The 18,300-nt window shown below is 46.5% G+C and overlaps 1 protein-coding gene across 1 annotated transcript; it reads left to right on the top strand.

The window, feature by feature from the left end:
* Nucleotides 1–1,389: 1,389 nt before the first annotated feature.
* Nucleotides 1,390–18,052, top strand: ARL8B (ADP ribosylation factor like GTPase 8B). The gene is made up of 7 exons (XM_051788718.1): nucleotides 1,390–1,752; nucleotides 10,173–10,253; nucleotides 10,839–10,912; nucleotides 11,332–11,425; nucleotides 12,023–12,090; nucleotides 12,319–12,389; nucleotides 13,187–18,052. The coding sequence occupies exons 1-7, from the start codon at nucleotides 1,630–1,632 to the stop codon at nucleotides 13,234–13,236; spliced, it is 561 nt and encodes a 186-aa protein (XP_051644678.1). The 5' UTR covers nucleotides 1,390–1,629; the 3' UTR covers nucleotides 13,237–18,052.
* Nucleotides 18,053–18,300: the final 248 nt, after the last annotated feature.

Raw genomic sequence — 18,300 nt, 5'->3', positions numbered from 1 at the left:
TCCTGTTTAATATCCATTCATAGCTCTTAATTTGAGTAATGAAAGTTTTACTGCAACATGATAAGAAATCCCGAAGAAAAAGACTGTGCTTCAAGTGAATGGAAAATATTCTTTGGGTATCCTGTAGACTTCTCATGATGTTTTTTCAGCTCCACCTCCATTTGCTCAGCTTGTGTCCCTCCTGCCTGGCCCCTCACTGCAGAAACCACTGTGTAACTCCCCAGAGAGCTGGAGCAGCATGATTTGTAAATTTGGGCATAATGTGGCTGGGAATTAACCAGTTACAGTGACCTGACCAGTGCAGCAGCAGGATCCTTGGAAAATCACCCAAAAAGGTCCATGCAAAATGCACGGATTCCTGGTAGGAACTTCTAGAGAACATCTAGTTACGTGAGAATAACTGGGAATAACGAGGTTAAATGGGCTTTCCCTTCAGTTCTGGCAGTTCTATGAGCACACAAAAAGTTTTGTATTGTACTTGCTTTAAAAACACTCAGCAAATAACTGGAAATATTATGGTTGATGTTTTTTAATCCCTAGTCCTCTGCAAGACAGGATTGGGCTTGCGGGCGGCTCTGAATTGGAGCAGCCCTGAGGGGACGAGACTCCCCCTCACAGCACCCGCCGTGATGGTGGGGCTGAGGGTGTCATCAGACACACCCTTCACCCACCCACCGTGGAGGACACAGTCTGGGCAGGTTTGGGGCGGACATCAGGAGGAATTTCTTCACAGAAAGGGTGATTAGACACTGGAAGGGTCTGCGCAGGGAGGTGGTGGAGTCACCGTCCCTGGAGGTGCCCAAGGAAGGACTGGACGTGGCACTCCGTGCTCTGGGCTGGGGGACAAGGTGGGGATCCGGCACAGGGTGGACTCGATGGTCTTGGAAGTCTTTTCCAACATTAATGATGCTGTGATGGTGTGGGGTGTGAGTTCACACCCCTTCACCCACACCTGTCCATGATGGTGGGCTGAGGACGAGAGATCATTGTCTTAAGTTGCACACGGGAGGTTCAGGTTGGACCTCAAGAAGAATTTCCTCACACAAAGGGTGATTAGACACTGGAATGGACTGGGAGGTGGTGGAATCACCACCCCTAGAGGTGTTCAGGGAAAGAGTGGACATGGCACTTAGTGCCATGGTCTGGTTGACAAGGTGGTGTTCGGTCACTGGTAATCTCAGAGGTCTTTTCCGACCTCAGTGATGCTGTGATTCCGCGGGGTGCGGACAGGCACCCTGGCACGCCCGCCCGATGCGGTGCTGAGGCGGCCGCAGTACCGCCTCCCTCACGGCCGCCATGGCGGCCCCGCCCCCGCGGTCCTCCCGTGGCGCGGGGCCGCCAGGGGGCGCTGCGGGGCGGGGCGGGGCCGGCGGCGCGCGGCCCGTGCCGGTGACCGCGCGGTCACGTGACGGCGGGGGGAGCCGGGCGGCGAGCGCGGGTGTCCCGGACCGGCCCGGCGCGGCACGGCACGGCACGGACCGGCACCGCACAGCCCCGCACGGCACAGCCCGGACCGGCACCGCACAGCTCCGCACGGCACAGCCCGGACCGCCGCAGCCAGCGCCCGGCCCAGCCCGCAGCGCCCCGGCCCGGCCCGCAGCGCCCCCGGCCCGCCCGCCCGCCGCCACGATGCTGGCGCTGCTGTCCCGGCTGCTGGACTGGTTCCGCTCCCTCTTCTGGAAGGAGGAGATGGAGCTGACGCTGGTGGGGCTGCAGTACTCGGGCAAGACCACCTTCGTGAACGTCATCGCGGTGAGCGGGCGGCGGGAGGGGCTGATCCCGGCCCGGAGCCCCGGGATGGAGCGGGGGGCAGCGGGCGTGCCCCGCTGGGTGGGATGGGAGCCCCGGGAGCCGCTGTGCCTCCGGGAACCTTCGCGTGCTGATGGGACACGGATCCCACACCAGGGCACGGCCCTACAGCCGTGTGTCGGTGTGGCTGGGCTTAGCGAATGTGGAGATAACATTGTGTGTCCTCAGCTGCTTCCTCCCTTCGACTGTGTCAGTGGGCCGGAATGGTTGGAGGTGTCACCCACTCACGGTTCTCCTCTCAGTTGTTTGCTTATTCCGATTGCTGTAGCCTGTATCAAATAATCTCCTTTCTCTCAAGGTACATCTTGCTTCAGAAGTACAACTAACAAACCTGAGAGCAGCAAAGTGCTGCACTGGGGCCTGCTGATCTGGTGGTGTGCCTGGAGCAAGTGAAGGAAGGGTGTGGAACTCCTCCTACACGAAGCTTTCCATTGTTGAATGAGATAAAGAGTAGCTTTACCTAAATGGCTTAGTTGGCTCCACCAGCGTCCTGCTCTGTGGATATATGTGATGGAGAACATTCCAGGAGACAAGTTTGGGAGCCCTTGTAGGGAGACTGGAATGGGAAGCTGAGGTGCCTTTTGGGTTTGCAGGGAGCATGAGGGATCTGAGTCCCGAGCCCCTGGAATGAGAGCTGATGTCTCCAGCCTTCCAGGGAGCAGACCTTCAGCTTGTCTTTCGGGGTTTTTTGAGGCTGTCTCCATAACACTATGGAATATTTGTATGAATGTATTTACTTAAGTGTCAGGTGAGTGAGTTGCTGGATAGGAAAAGGACTTCTATTCTCTTGAATAAATTCATCCTTGTACACCGATGGATACCCTGGCAAAACGTAACCAAGGTCTTGTGTAGCTCAGGTGTGAGCACTCAGTGGGCTCCTTGATAATCATGGGAAATGGGTCTGCCCCCATCAAAGGTCACTTTTCTCTGACTAGTTTTTATGTGAAAGTTGCTGAACTAACCCAAGAGTGCCAGAAGCCTGTTCTTTCACACACTGCCACTACTTCTGGGCTTTGATTTCTAAACATGGAGCTCTGAAATTGTTGAACAACCTCGGTCTTTGGCTGCTGAGCTGATACTGCTCGGAGTGTTCCTGCAGCTTGGGGCTCTGAGGTTACCCTGCAGGTTTTTTGTCTGCTGGAGTCCTCATGGTGATGGTACTTGACAAAGAACTGCTTTGCCTCTCTGTAGTGCCAGCAGCACACGTTCAGGGAGTTACATGTGAAGCTATGCAGATATGTGGAGCAGTTCAGAATTGCAGCAGTGCTGCACATCAGTTTAGTCCATCTGAGTTGTCTCAAGTGGTAGAAGTTTTCCTAAGTAAAGCTGACATCAGTTTCCAGCTTCCTTTGCCGGGGGTTGAATTTTGCAAGGTTTCAGCCATGTGTTAGGATCACACCCAGACATTTATCTGACTGTCATTCAAAGAGCCTTGCAAAACCCAGTGAAATAGGGAAGCTGTTGTGTGTGCTGACACAGCCTCGTTGGCTGGCTTGGTTTGGAAGCAGCAACTTGCGTTTCTGAAGCTTTTAATTAGGACATCTATGAACTCTTTACAAAAAACAGAGAGAGGGGACTTGCTCAGGGTTTTATTACTGATTTAAAAAAAAATAATAGCATAAGCTTCAGTCATCAGTGCAATGTTGCTTTTTAGAGAAGTACTGCTGCCCATGGCATGCAGAGATAACTTGGTAGTTGCTTCCCTGACTGACTTTAGTTCAGACTCTGCATTTGGGAACGAGCGCGCGAAAAGAATAAGTGCTCTCTGCAGGCCTGTTAATGGTCTGGATGGATGAGGCTGTTGGGATTCCTTAAAACTAAAATGAAAGGAATGACACAGCAAGATGTCCTGTAGGATACCTCTAAAAGCTGGATTGCACATCAGGAACTTGGTATGGCTTAGAAGGTTGTGTTCTGTCTAATAGGGCTGTTACCAGTCTCGACAATAGTGAGTTTAATCCTATATAAATCTCTAATGTAATCTCTGTCCATCAAGTGAGGCATATGGAACTAGAGGGAAACTCAACCAAGGAAGCTTGATGCAAGGCCTGACTGCTGCTCAAGTGGGAGGCCTGACTGCTGCATGAGAGGCAGACAGTCCAGTTCTAGAATAATCTTCTAGATTGGTACTGGGTTTGGACCATATTTATTCCTTCAGTGTAAACAAGCACTTGGTTTGTAATCAGACCAAACAAGGGCGTGGAGTGATAGGACAAGGGGGAATGGCTTTGAACTGAGAGATGGGGAAGTTGGATTAGATATTAAGGATAAATCCTTCCCTGTGAGGGTGGTGAGGCCCTGGCACAGTTGCCCAGAGAAGCTGTGGCTGCCCCATCCCTGGAAGTGTCCAAGGCCAGGTTGGAGCTTAGACCTGGTCTAGTGAAGGTGCTTCTGCCCATGGCAGGGGGCTTGAAGTAGATGGGCTTGAAGGTCCCTTCCAACCCAAACCATTCTGGGATCAGTTTGACAGGAAGGTTTAAAACCCAGCCTTAGCAGTGCAATCTCATTATAGCTGGATGTGGCTAATGCAGTTTCTGCTTTGCTGAGGCTCCACATTAGTCACTGTCTCTAATTAGATATTAAGCCTAAGTTTTCCATGTGCGTGAGTAAACTTGCTCACAAGGGAGGATATCATTTCTTCCTGGTCCTAATTTCCCTAATGTGGAAGGCCTGTGGCTCTTATTTGGAGAAACTGCCTGTCATCCCGGGATCGCCTCTGGAATTGTCGGCTCCTTATCCGAGCGCTGGAAATGCCCATTATTTACAGAGGCTGCAGTCTCTGGTGCTGTTTGCATGTCTGCAGCTCGTGGGTGTTCCAGCCTTTCTGCAGCCTGGCTGTGGAGCTGGGAGTGCTGGCCATGCTGGTGTGGGGAGGCACGGAGGGGCCCCAGCTCCTCCTCGGCCCGTGACGCAACTGAAACATGACTCAAGTAAACTGACTCTGCTCCCGGCCTGGGCAGCATGTGCTGCTGGAGAATGGGGCACTTGTTCCCTTTCAAAGGGGTATTTCATGGAAGAGTGGCATCTCCTGGCTTTTTTTAGAAGTTTTGCTTGAAGCCTGGTAGGTTGTTCCTCGATCCAGGTGTTTGGCACGGGAAGACTGAAGCTCATTAGTCTGATCCTCCCATACAGTTGTTAGGCTTAAGAGCCAAACTCAGCCTGTTTGTGGTGACAGGGTAAATAAGGTCCCTTTGTAGGATTTGTGTCAGAGCCTGAATTAGTGTGGTTTCTTTTTTAGCTTTGGAATATCCAACACACCTTGGACTGAGGCCTTGGTTTCTAGAGAGAGGCAATTCCTGAAGCACCTCTCAACAAAAGGTTCCTTTGGCCAGCTGGGAGCTGTGACTTCCCTCTGGCCTCATGAGTATTATAAGTAACTTTGACTTAAAGAAGCCACATTGGCAAGGCAAAGTATGGAAAAAGGTTGTTCTAGAGAATTCCACTGCTGTTTTAGTGCCTTCTGGAACACTCAGGTAGGCCATAAATCCCATGTGTTGTCACTTCATACACAGAGTAGCTAGGGGAGAAGGGTGATACACTTTGAAGTGTTGTGTTTCTTAATGGCAGAAGTCTCTTGAAATGCATTGCATCACTTCATTAGCTAATAAAGCTACCAGGAGATGACTCATGCTCTGTCTTTGAGGTCCTGCTTGCTGTACCCCCAGGTGGGCTGAAACAGGTGACTGAAATTGGAATCTACTTTTCCCATCGTGGTCCTGAGTTTCTGCAGAGCATTCTGTGAGAAATGGAAGAGCTCTAAGTAGTAACACCTCGATAAAGATGTTTTTGGGACTGTCAGAGGCATGAAATGAGCTCTTACATGAATGACTTCTAGAGAGAAATATGCCTTTTTTATGGTAGTTACATGATAGGTAACTAAAAGGTCCATGTCCTTTTAAATATTCCATGGAATAGGGTCGGGGAATTAAAAATGCCTTTTCCTGTCATGTACTGTTGTTTTGCTTTCTGCAGCAATCATTCATGGAGGTGCTGTTGTGAAGCTTTTCAAGGGACTGTGAGATCACAGGGATTGAAACTTCTAAACTAGAGGTCAGGCTTCTGAACTGGTCACAAGTAGCTGGAACACTGAAGTATTTCCAGAAGGAAACTGGACTACAGACAGTTGATTTGTCCATCTATGATGCACTGCTTGGTGGAGGCTATGAGTGTTGCAGAGGAGGCTTAGTGTAGGGGTAGCTTGATATGCTAAAATTACACTGTTTTAAAAATTATTTTTTAAAGAGGAGATTTCTGAGAGATGTGGCGTTTTTTTCTTAGTGTGAAAAAAAGAGAAATTTAGGGATGAACAGCAGGGTTTAATGTAATATGCTGGTTCAGGTGGATTGGGAGTGTCCTGGCTGGAATCCATACTCCACTGATGTTATCTCCTAGTTGGTTAAGCTTGTTTGTGATCTCTTCTAGCTGGATGAAAAGTAATATGAGTAAAGACAGAACAATCTCTGCTGTGTAGTAACAAGGCCTATATGAAGAAATTGGTCCTATAACAGTCATGAATCACATCAGCTTTATGAGATGCAAACTAAAGGCTGCCCTGACCTTTTCTGATGATAGAAAGAATGTCCTTGTGCAGGCTGTGGAATCAAAATCAAGCTGCTTAGGGGGCTTGGTGCTGACAGTCTGGGTGACAAGGCCAGGCTGGACAGGGCTCGGAGCATCCTGGTCTAGTGGAAGGTGTCCCTGCTCATGGCAGGGAGTGGAAGAGGATGGTTTTAAAGGTTCCTTCCGACCCAAACCACTCTGTCATTCTGTAGCTCCCTGGAAATTGAGTCTTATGGCTGTGGGGAGGCAGATGAAGTAGCCAGAGCTTGGTTTTGTTTGTTTTGGTTTTTTTTGACTCAAGACAACTGGAAATAGTAGGTTTAGTAAGCAGCATGTTGTAATATGAACAAAGTATCAAAAGAGACTAAACTTGCACCCTTTTACACTGCTGAAATGTCAGGTGATGGCGAGTTAAACTCTTGTCCCAAGTTTTCCTCTGGGAAATGAACTGTCCCTGTAGCTGGTACTGCTGTGGTGTCTGTGGGGATTAGTGCTGGTACTGGATACAAGGTGAGCTGAATCCAAACTGTTTTATGGAGTACAGTGCAGGGACTTAGTTCAGTCTGGAAGCAGTTTTGCTGCTCTGAATAATCCTTATCCAACAGAAGTACTCATCCACATAAATGGGTTCATGTTGCACTAAAATCACGTTTAGGTTCTCCAGGAGCTTTGAGTATCCAAAAGGGAGCATCTCTTAAACCAGGAGGCTCAAGGATCAGTCCCATGGGTTCCTTCTGCATGAGGCCTCTGAAATTCAGTCTGTTTAGTCTCCCTGTTCCTTATCTCCCACACAGGGGCTGGAGTTAAGTTTGTTTGCTGACCTTCAGTTTGTGTTAGCTCTGTATGGTCCGTGTGACCTCGGAGCTTGGGCTTCATTCATAATCACTGGTGGGACACGGGGCTGCTCTGCCAGGAGCCCTGCAGGGAGTGCAGTGTCTGCCTGGTGGGACGGGCACAAGTGCTGAAAACAAGGCACCTCTGGGTTCCTCAGCACCACTCTTGGGCAGTGCTGCTGTGTGTGACAGCAGCCAAAGGCTTTGTGATAGGAATTGAAAGTACTGCTGTGCATATCAAATGTGTTTTAAAGCTGGTGCCTGTTTTAGAAGGAGAAAGCATCATATTGTGAGCACACGGTGATAGGGCTGAGTAATCTGCTCTAGGAGGGAAGTGATTCAAGCAAAACTGCCTACCAATAAAGGCATATTCCTTTGGTTATGCTGTGTGAGTAGCTTTTTGCATATGAATACTCTAAGTTGCAGCTGAATTCCTGGCTTTTTTCTTCTGTAGAGGTAGTAAACAAAAGCTCCCTAAATTCTGGGTTTAGAGAACTGTTTCTGGGCCAAGCCAGCTGAATGCAGTAGCAGAATCCATCAAAGGAGATCACTGCCTGCTTGCTAAATCCTCTACAATCATTTTAACCAATTTTTGACCTGTCTGAAAAGAGAAGGTGACTGCCAGTAGCTTTCTTTGGGTACAGTGCCTGTGAGCAGAGGAACACCCACCCATCAGAGGGAGGCCTTCGAAGAGAAGGGCCAAGTTGATCAGTGTGCTCATGGCAGTGCTGGATTGTCCCTCTGCAAAGCAGAGAACAGACAGTGAAACTCAAGTGTAACTGAGGACTCTGCAGTGGAGGTTTTAAGCAAGTCAGAACAAGTTTTGGGATGTGCAGCGTGGGTAGGGAGTACTTGGGAAGGAATATAAGGTGCAGCAGCTTTCCAGAATATTCTGTAAAAGCTTTCTTGCGGTGGGTCACAGTAATTTCTGCAATGTTACATTAAACACGTGGTAAATGAGGTGCTGATCCACTCTGAAGGAATTTGTATCCTAAAAGAGCAGTGAGAGAACTTGATACTGAACATGCTGTAATTAATGGGATGGCAGTGGAGGGCTATAAACCCTGCAGAGGGATGGGCAGGAAAGGAGAGGCTTTGGGATAGGCTTGTGTGTCAGGAGTGTTTGCACTGTGTAGAGCTTGATGATGGTCATGATAAGGTTGTTTATGGGTAAGAATCGGGGAGAAGGCCAACAAGGCAGATGTCCTGGTGGGAATCTGTTCTAAACCACCCCACCCAGGAAGAAAAGGCACCAAAATACTCCTTAAGCAGCTGGGAGAAGTCTCACAATCACTAGGCCTTGTTGTCATAGGACACTTCAACTTCCCAGATATCTGCTGGAAATACAACACAGCAGAGGGAACAGAGTCTGGGAGATTCCTGGAGTTCCTATTGATAGGAACAGCTCTCGAGTGAAGGATCTGGAAGTATCTGAGTGGGAATAGCTGGCAGCATATGGGGTAATGTGCAGTAGCACAGAGATGGAGGTTCAGGGAGAGCTTGGAGAAGAGTTGTGGGTGTGGGGTGTGACTGTGGAGGCAGGAATGTGGAGGCAGGAATGCAGTGGTGCTTGAGCAGCCTGGCAAGTGACCCTTCAGAGGCAACACTGGCTCCAGGAGCCAAACTGAGCTGCATCAGCTGTGGAAGCACAGCCAACCACCAGCTGCTGAGCTGCACGTGATGGAATGGACAGCTCGGACACGGCGATTTCAGGAATGGGGAGCTGATGGACAGGCATCCAGCCAGGCACCTTGCTGAGTTAGAAAGGTTAGACTGTGTTCAGGAGCAGTGCTGCAGGAGCCTGATCCAAACTCCTCTGTGCAGCCCTGGCCCTGCTGGCCACCCTGCTCCTGATACAAACCAGGAGCTACTGGCCTTCTTGGCCACCTGGCCACACTTAGTTGGTACTTGCAGCTGGTGGCAGCTGGGCCCTAACTGGGGTGTGTGATGTTTGCTCCAGAGATCCCAAAGGGCTTTAAACCCAGGGTGGCCTCTCTCTGCAACATCAGGGAGAGAGAGATGCAGACTTTGCTGTGATATCACACCCTAATTAAACAACTGAATGCTTTTGGATCAACCTTAATTTTCTCCAATCTCGTTGACTGTCTGGTTCTATTACACATAATGGATGTAGTGAGCTTCATAATGGCCACTGTGGTGATTCACCTTGTGCCAAACAGCCGAGGGAGCAGGGCAGAAATCTGGTGTTGATAACACTTGTTATGACTCCTGGGTTGGCTGCAGGAGATCGCTGGGAACCTGGGAATTTGGCTCTCCAGCTGCTACAGATAAAAGGGTAACAGACAGTAAAACATCTGCCACTGGGGAACCTCTCTAATGCAATGCTGTTTGCAGCAGTTCTGCCAGAGCTTGGAGTGATGCTGAATGTCTGGTGGAAGCAGGCTCAAATACTGTCCAGCTGCATTTCATTGCCTTTCCCAGTGCTGAACAAGCTGGACACTGCAGGCTGGCAGGAAGCTGACCCGGCAGGTCCTTCCACTTTGCAGCCTTCTAACACTCCTCAGGGAGTTACCCCATACCTGTGGGTTGGAGGCTTCCTCCAGTGGGTGATTTATTACTGTGAATGCTGTCTGTGGAGTAGCTTGCATCAGAGGGAGGGCTTCTGGATATTTCTAGCTCCCAGGTAACTGGGAGATCCTGAGTTGGCTCCAGCAGAAGTAGGTGAATTGTTCTTTTCCTGTCCTTGTCCTGGCTGTCCATCTGTTAAGCTGTGCAAAGCACTTCTCCCAGGTAACTTTGCACCCTGACTGCCTCAAGGCTTGAACAATTATTTCAGTGCTTGTAAGAAATGACTTGACTGACTTCAGTACCCATGGATATAATATCTAGGACTTCTTGGCCGTGAAGCCTTCAGTTGGAAGGCAAATGGTTAGAAAAAGCTTGTGATATTTTACTATGTAAACCAGCTGCGTCAGATAAGCACTAAATTTAACTTTCTTTTTTTTCCAGTCAGGTCAGTTCAGTGAAGATATGATTCCTACCGTGGGCTTCAACATGAGGAAAGTTACAAAGGGTAATGTTACAATAAAGGTATGTTGCCTTTGTTGACTGTTGTCTTCAGCTTCTAGTTTAAAATGTACGTGCTTGCTCTGTTTTGCTTCCAGCCTTGGGACAAATATAGAAAACTGAAGAGGCTCAGCTAAATCTGTCAAGTAGCTTAAGAAGACATTTATGTTTATTTATGGAGTTTCTTAAATGAGAATCTGTGTGTGATTTCCAGGTTCATGGACTAGTTAAAGCAATCTTGTGATAAGGCTGTCTGGCTTTAATCTGAGTGTTTAGGGCCCAGAGATGCTGCTTTTCTACTCATCGGGGTTGCTTACATCAGATGCAGAGTTTTAAGTCAATGTATCACAGTTTCCTGTGTACCTCAGTGTGTGACCTCAGTCCCCAGGTGTGTTCCTGCAGCTGCTGCAAGGTGCTCTAGTTTGCATCCCCTGCTGTGGGCTGTGAGATCCGAGCAGCTGTACAAGGGATTAGTTCTGGTTTAACATGGGAGGGGTCCAGCAGCTGGTTAAGGAGAAAGGAGAAACTGTGTTTTGATTTCTTGTCTTATCTGTGCCTGACACGTTTAAAATAGTGCATGGCTAAATTGTCTTTTTCCCTCGCCTCAAGATCTGGGATATAGGAGGGCAGCCGCGGTTCCGGAGCATGTGGGAGCGATATTGCAGAGGAGTTAATGCTATTGTGTAAGTGCCTTCCCTCAGCTCCTACTCACCTCCCGTGTGCTGCTCTTCTCTGTGAGCCTCCTAACAGAGCATGCCTCACTCCCTAGTTCTCCTTGTAATTCTGAGACTGTACTGCAGCCAGATTGACCTGTTCTACCCCTGAGTTCAGGGCTCAGGATGGGTTGTTCTTTTATCTTTCTGATCTGGAGTACTAACTCCTTCCTGTCTGAACTGGGTGGCAGTGCTGTCTAACTCAAAGCATCTTCCTTCTACTCTGGTCTTAGAGAATTTTTTCTTTTAAAGAACCACATTCTTTGCTCAGAAGCCCTGGCTTTGTTTAAAGCCCTGTTGAATGTGCTCAAACCTGACAGTGTAAAGGAAAGACTGATGTTTCTGAGAGAGCTCAGTCTCACTGACCTAACCTGAAATTCTCTCTAAAGCTACATGGTAGATGCTGCAGATCGTGAAAAAATAGAAGCCTCTCGAAATGAGCTGCACAACCTTCTAGATAAGCCACAGTTACAAGGAATCCCTGTAAGTAATATCACCTTAAACAGTATTAAATGCTTGAGGAATGTCATAACTTGAGCAACTCTGAAGTCTGCCTTGAACTCTTAATTGTAGGGCCTGACCTTACTGGTCAGTGTAGGCATGAACCACACCTGCCCCCAGTGCCTTAACTCTAACTGTTGACCTCAGTCCATCTTTCAGTGATCTTATTTTGTTCAGTGCCCACAAAAAAAAAGAAATAAAATTAAAACAGTAGTTTAGAGGTTTCCACAGTATGAGTTGATGCTCTTGTCTAAAGGTTAACCAGAGTGTAATACAGAAGTGTAAAGTAAGTTTGGGGAATCTCAGATGAAAATCTGCTGGGATTATTCTCAGTTTTGTCAGCTGATGTGTTTCTGTGTTTGCTCTTTGCACAGAACAGTTTATTCGAACCCCTTCTTTCCCTGTGACTAGGTCAGGCTGCCTTTTTGATCTGGTTTAATAGTGAATATCTCATTCCATTAGATTTAATAGGCAAGTGCAGACTGTTTGTGAGACTCCTTTAAAGTGGAGTTCGTAGGTTTTGTCTTTTTGTTGTTTTTCTGAAGCAAAGCTGCAACCATTTCCTTCTCTGGATTTCAGGTTCTAGTACTTGGAAATAAGAGAGACCTTCCTAATGCTTTGGATGAGAAACAGCTAATTGAAAAGATGTAAGTCTAACCCTTCCTAAGAAACATTTTTTTAACTCAGTAATTTCACGTACATAAGGTTGTTATTAAATCAGGAAGCTTGCATTTAAAAGCAGAAAACCCAGCAACAGGAGGTAACAACATTGTACAGAAACAAGTTATGTGGAGAAGGTGAAGGGGAGCATTTAGGTTCTCAGTAAGAGTCCCTGTGTAAGAGAAATTCATGCTGAAATGTTCTCTCTTTCCTAGGAACCTCGCTGCTATTCAGGACAGAGAAATCTGCTGCTACTCAATTTCTTGCAAAGAGAAAGATAATATAGGTAACTATTAACCCAAAATGCTGAGCTTTATGAAGAGCTGTCAGAGGATGGGCTGGGGGTTTGCAACTTCTGATACACACGTTTCCTGACTTCAGGAAATCAGAGAATCAAATGTGTGAGTGCAGTGGGTGAATTCAGCATAACTCCTGATGGCAGTGAGGAAGCTTGACTGGTATTAAAGGTGTAGGGTTGTAGTTACTGAAACATAAGTCAATCCCTGTGAAATGTGCTCCTTTCTTTAGTTAGGTTGCAGGAAATAGCTGACCAGTCTCACCATTAGCTTGGCCTAAATGATTTTATACTTTATCAGGTGCTCTCACCTCTTTCTCACTTGGGGAGGATGGCAAGTACTTGCAGCAAGTTTTTCCTCAAGCCATTTCCTTGAAATAATCACCTTTCCTTGCTGTTTGTGCTGTGGAATCTGCTAATCACTGCAGCCAAACAGTTCATCTGTCTGGCACTGACAGCAAATGCTTTAAAACTTGTGGAGTTCAAAGGCAAATTATTGGAGCCATAGGGAAATATCACATTAAGGGATGTCCTTTTCCTAGTGGTGTAGGTGACTGAGGAACTAGGATTTCTGGAGCAGTGACTTTGTCTGGAGCATTGACTTTGTTTGTTACTTGAAGGATGCTGGGCAGCTACAGGACCAAAGCACAGACAGCAAGCATTCCAAAAAATTATCCTGTTGATCTGCCTTGGACCATCCTCTAGAGAAGGGCTTGGATATTCCTGTACCAAAGCCATGCCAGTTATACAAACACAGACACTTGAACATGTCTCTTCTCTCTCTGTAGATATCACGCTTCAGTGGCTTATTCAGCATTCAAAATCTAGAAGAAGCTGAAGTCTTCCTGGAATCTCCAGTCCCAGTTGGCCATAATCTCAATTGTCCACTTCCCTCCATAATGAGATACTACCCAAAAATCCTGTATCAAGAATCTGCCTTTTCACGGTTCATTTCTCATGTGCACTGCTGAAGACTTGTATTCCTATTCTGTCACAAAACAACTAGAGTTGTCATGATAAAGTCAGCACAAATATTTATTTTACAACCATCTGTGGTGGGAGGGTTGTGGGGGGGGCTTTTTAAAAAAATTATCTCTACCATGTTAACTACGATGGTACACTCTGTTCTGGTTTTTCAGGGCCAGGTTTTTATATGATTTTCAGCAAGTGTTTTATTTCTAGTGTTTAGTGGCTTGAAGATGCTGATGCTTGACAGCATTAAGATTCTGTAAGATGCCACATACAGTAGTTAGAAAACATTTAAGCGTGAGTTGTGGGATACTGATTTATCTCACAAATGCATGTGATGTGTGTATGTAAGCAGAGAAATGGAAACTGTTTGCAGAGGGGAGCACAAGGCATAGATCAGCATCACTAATCTACAGCTGAGATCCTGTCACTTGAAAAAGAAAACTCTCATGATGAATTAGGAAAGAGTCATCTTTTAAAATCGTTCTGTTGCTTTTGTTTAACATTTGTCTGGGGGATGGGAATGGACTGTTCTGTAAACCTTCGAAAATTGGAGTATTCCAGCATGAAAACAAATTACTAGGAACATCAGGCTTTGTTCAAATACATTCTTCTATCTCCAGATACTCGTGGTCTCTGTCTGAAACCAGAACATGCATTGTGAGCAGCTGCATGACCCCAGTTACTGATGTTCTTGTATCCAGGCGGTTGTTGCCCTGTAGCACACTATCTGTGTAATTGTCTAGTGTCTCTCCTGCTCATGGAATGGCTGGGCACAGTTTCACCTGGTGCTATGGAATACCTGGGCTATTGTGACAACTCTAGACCTGCCTGCTTTTCGATGTAACCATGTGCAAAGCCTGTAAGATGCCAGATGAAACGTTCTACTGTGTCAAAGCACAAGAGAGCCAATGATCCTGTCTCTTGACTAGCTCCTGCAGCTTAGGGAAGTGTGTATAAACTCAAGATCGCAATGTTTTTGCAGCTTTACTTTCTCAATGACTTCAGCCTTTTTAAAGGGACAGACTTGTTAAGACTGGTTTGCTCACCCAGCAGTGTCAGCATAGCTTTACTCGTGTGTGCAGATCCATGGTACACCTGCCTGTGTTGCCTCACACTGTGTGTGATTCCTCACCTCAATGTGGTTTGCATCCCGTGGGAGTCTTTGGTTGGGAACCTGCTTAGTCCCTGTCAGCTGTGACAAGCCAGTTTTAATGCAGACTGCCATGGCCTTACTGTTCTGTACCACCTCTGGCACTGTTGCACAGACACTACAAGCTGCCTGCGTTCAGTCTGAAGTTGCATTTTAACTTTTTGTCCCCTTTCAGTTCTCTGAAGCATGATTTCAATTAATTCATACTCTGGTGCTGTAGAGGAGAGGGTAAATTATCTTGCTACTGTAGTCCCGAGTTCACCAGGAACTGCTACAGTTACCTTTATTTAGCAAACTTGCTTGTGCCTAAAATAAGGAACCTAAACTAGAATGTGTGAATCTTTGTGGGGGACCAGGTCACTGTTTAGTTAACTGGCCTATAGCTAAACTTGATGTGTTTGGTGTTTATATACTTCACTGCTTTCAGCGTTTATGGCATCCAAACACTACCAATTGTTAACCTGTGCATTACTCTCTGCATGTGAACAACTTATACAATTACTGAACTTTGTAAATACGTGAATTTTTTTATTTAGGTGGATGCATATGTTGGTTTACTGCTCTTCAGCTTTATTCAATAAACTTATGTTTTGAGGGTTGTATTGACACTTAACTGACTGACTTGAGTTGATGTGGCCGAACTCATGGAAATACATGATGGGATGTGTGTCTCCTCTCCCAGAGATGACAGTGGGGGAAGAAGGACTGGTAAATACCTGAGCTGATTTAGGTTCTGTGGCTCAACTGTTCCACTGAAATGCTCATAAAGCTGCCTTTGAGGCCTGGGGTTTGCTCAGCTTACCTGAGCAAGCTCAGCTAGTCAGTCTCAGCAGAAGTCAGTGCTCTTTTATGTTTATAAAAAGCACTGGGCAGCTGAGGGGTCAGAAGTAGGGGCAGCCTTCAGGAGAGACATGCATGTGTCTGCAAGCTTCTTTCTTGTCAAGCCTAGAGTAAAACCTTTGTTTTTCTAGCACAAGTGTCAAATCTTGCAGTGCCTGATCATTCACTGCCAATTAAAGCAGAAAGATTCTTATCTCAGTGGGAAGTGAGGCTTTTGTTGACTGAGGTCTGGAACAAAATCTTTGCTGTGATTGTAATCTGGAGTTTCATTGACTGTTCTTCCCAAAGGCTTTTGTTGCATTAATGTCTCTTAGGTCACTGATAATTTATAGGACTGTATGTCATCATCTTCCAATTAATGGTAACAAATTGGATGTCTTGTTTCAGGGCTTGCCTCCACGTAAGCTTCCAAACTTGCTGAACTGTAACAGGTTAGTTTTTAGTACTGAGAGCAGGTCTTTTAGCATCCTTCAGTGTAACTTGGCTGGTGGGAAGGACTGGTGAACTGTTGGTTAAAAGAACATGTGTGTGTTTCTTTGGGAGTTTCCTGCATGCAAAACCAGCCCCCTGGAGTTCACAGTCAAAGCAAAATGCCTCTAGACACAAATCTGAGAACAGGATTAGTGCACTAAGCTTTGTCACCCTGGTTTTGACCTTGGTCTGATACCAGAACCAGTCACTTCAGTAAATCAGCTGTGGTATGAACTGGCCAACAGCCCTTTGCTTGATTTCAGTGGTATTTCAGTAATAGTTTCTACTTCTATGTGTAAATAGGGAGAACCACAGGGGCCAGCTGTGATGTGTGTGCTCTAAAATTACTTCACAGAATAATCCCACCTGGGTTTCACAGCTAATTCTTGTACTGTTCTCCCAGATGTCCTTGGTTCCTCACGTGGCAGGAAGGAGAGCTCGGAGTGGCTGTTGGATTCCAGCGCAGAGGATTGCACTGGTCCTGTTTCAGGGCTTGATTAACTCCCCAACTGCCTTCCCTTTGACACAGGAAGTGTGGTGAGTCTTTCCAGGGAAGGGAGGCTGTTCTCAGCACCTTCAGCCTTGGACTGGAAAAACTGCTCCCTCGTCTGGCACAGTTATGGCCAAGGTCAAATCTTGTGTGTTCTAGCAGAGGTGTAGAGCATTAGCCGTGCTGTTTGCTGAGTTTGGATGCTAGAGCTCTGTTCTAGTCATCAAATCTCATGATGATTACATGTCTTGGGCTCTGTAGTGAGTCTGGACAGTAAAAAGAGGCTGATTAAATGTCCCATTCTCCTAACAAAAGTTGCTTTTGGGGGGATGAATTTTGGTGACATGAACTACTGTACTTAACATCAATAGCCATAATCCTGAGACTCTCCTCTGATGGAGGCCTTGGCTGTTGGCATAATAAGAAATGCACATCTTGTGAAAAGGCAAATGTTGAGCCAGAGAGAACTTTTGGTGGTGAATATACATGAAGTTAGGCAGCAGTCCTACCTTTGTGAGCCCCTGGTGTGTTGGCATTGTCTGGTGTCCTGGTGATTTACACCAGCCATCAACTCTCAGTCCTTGGTGTTGGGTTTATTCAGTACAAGTGATCATGGAGCAGCAATGATTGGATTAGGAATGTTTGTGTTGGCACTCACAGCTCCAGGCTGTGTGAAACGTTTCCTTGGAGTGTTCATGTCCTCTCAGCTTTGTGTGGATGGTGGTTTCTCTAAGTGCAATTACAGTGCAGGGTAATTCTCCTTGTCACCGAGTACAGCTGAGGGTCTGAGCAGCTGCACAGAGCAATTCAGTCCCACCACTTGGCAACAGGAATGATGCCCAAAGGTGGAGCTGTTTCGTGATCCGTGGAATAGTCTAGTTTCTCATTGCTTTATGTTTTCTCTTTGCATCTTGATGGAAACAGGTTGGAAAGATGGTCCTTTTGGGATGCTGACATATCAAACTGCATAATCTTCACTTTCTGCTAGAAGAAAGGCCAAAGAAAATGCCTTAAACAGTCTCTCTGTTTATTAGAGGAATGTTGTGCAGGGATCTCTAATAACCTGAAGTATGGCTTAGCTGGATTATCAAGCTTTTAGCTTTCCTGAGGTTTCATTTTGTCATTGCTGTGGCTGTGCAATGGCATGTCATGGTTTGCTTTGTGCTTCCTCCAGCAGCATGCTCAGCACTGCTCCCCACTGCCCTGCCCTTGCACTGACCCTGACTCGAGTGTGAATTCAAAAAGGGAGTGTAAATCAGGTTATTTTATCTAGATTTCTAAGATGACATGGCCAGCAAAGCAGTCAGTCGTGTTAAAGGAGAAGAGATGTGTGAGTGCCTGACACTCATGTGCTTCAGGGCTTTTATTCCCCAAAAGTGAGTGCAGAACTTGTCTCACTAGATCATGAACCTTCAGTGAGGGCTCTGTTGCTTTAAGGCTGCAGATGCTGGATGTTAAAGTGTCTTGGTGAAACATTGGGGTTTTCTCTTGCATGTCACTCAAGTGACAAACACAGAATGGCACTCGGAGCAGGTTTGCACATACTCTTTAAAAGGAGAAGTGAAATACTTGATGTTTTTATTTCCCTCACAGTGGAAGGTGGGTAAGTAGACCTTTGTGCCAGGATTAGTGCCTTTTAATTACGACATGACAAGTTTTATTCTGTTAAAGGCAACATCTATCATTGTGATAATTTTGAAGTGCTTCAATAAAAAGTGTTGTTGAAAACCATTTTTTTTGCATATTCATCTGTAGTAGGACAGCTGCTTTTATTAGAAATATATGTGAAGCCTCATTATCTAACTGTGGGAAGCATTTGGTGGCTTTAACTGCAGAACTTCATCTTGAGAGAGTGACCATAAGCCTCCTGCTCTGTGGGGGCAACTTGGAGAGGTCAGTCTGTGAAATTCCCATTTCTGATTATTTTTGCTTTAAGTGCTGGAAGCATTTGTTGGTCTCGTTTGTGTTTCTCTCTGAAA

Source organism: Manacus candei, unplaced genomic scaffold (assembly GCF_025592945.1).
Source record: "Manacus candei isolate 608988 ecotype Guabito, Panama unplaced genomic scaffold, ASM2559294v1 h1tg000025l, whole genome shotgun sequence".
NCBI lineage: Eukaryota > Metazoa > Chordata > Aves > Passeriformes > Pipridae > Manacus > Manacus candei.
This window is presented reverse-complemented; position numbering and strand designations above follow the sequence as displayed.

Bases quoted from the DNA above. Each gene is read 5' to 3' on its own strand.
- ARL8B (XM_051788718.1), top strand. From the start codon at position 1,630: ATGCTGGCGCTGCTGTCCCGGCTGCTGGACTGGTTCCGCTCCCTCTTC. The intron at 1,753-10,172 runs GTGAGCGGGCGG...TTTTTTTTCCAG, and splicing joins CCTTCGTGAACGTCATCGCG to TCAGGTCAGTTCAGTGAAGA. The intron at 11,426-12,022 runs GTAAGTAATATC...TCTGGATTTCAG, and splicing joins CACAGTTACAAGGAATCCCT to GTTCTAGTACTTGGAAATAA.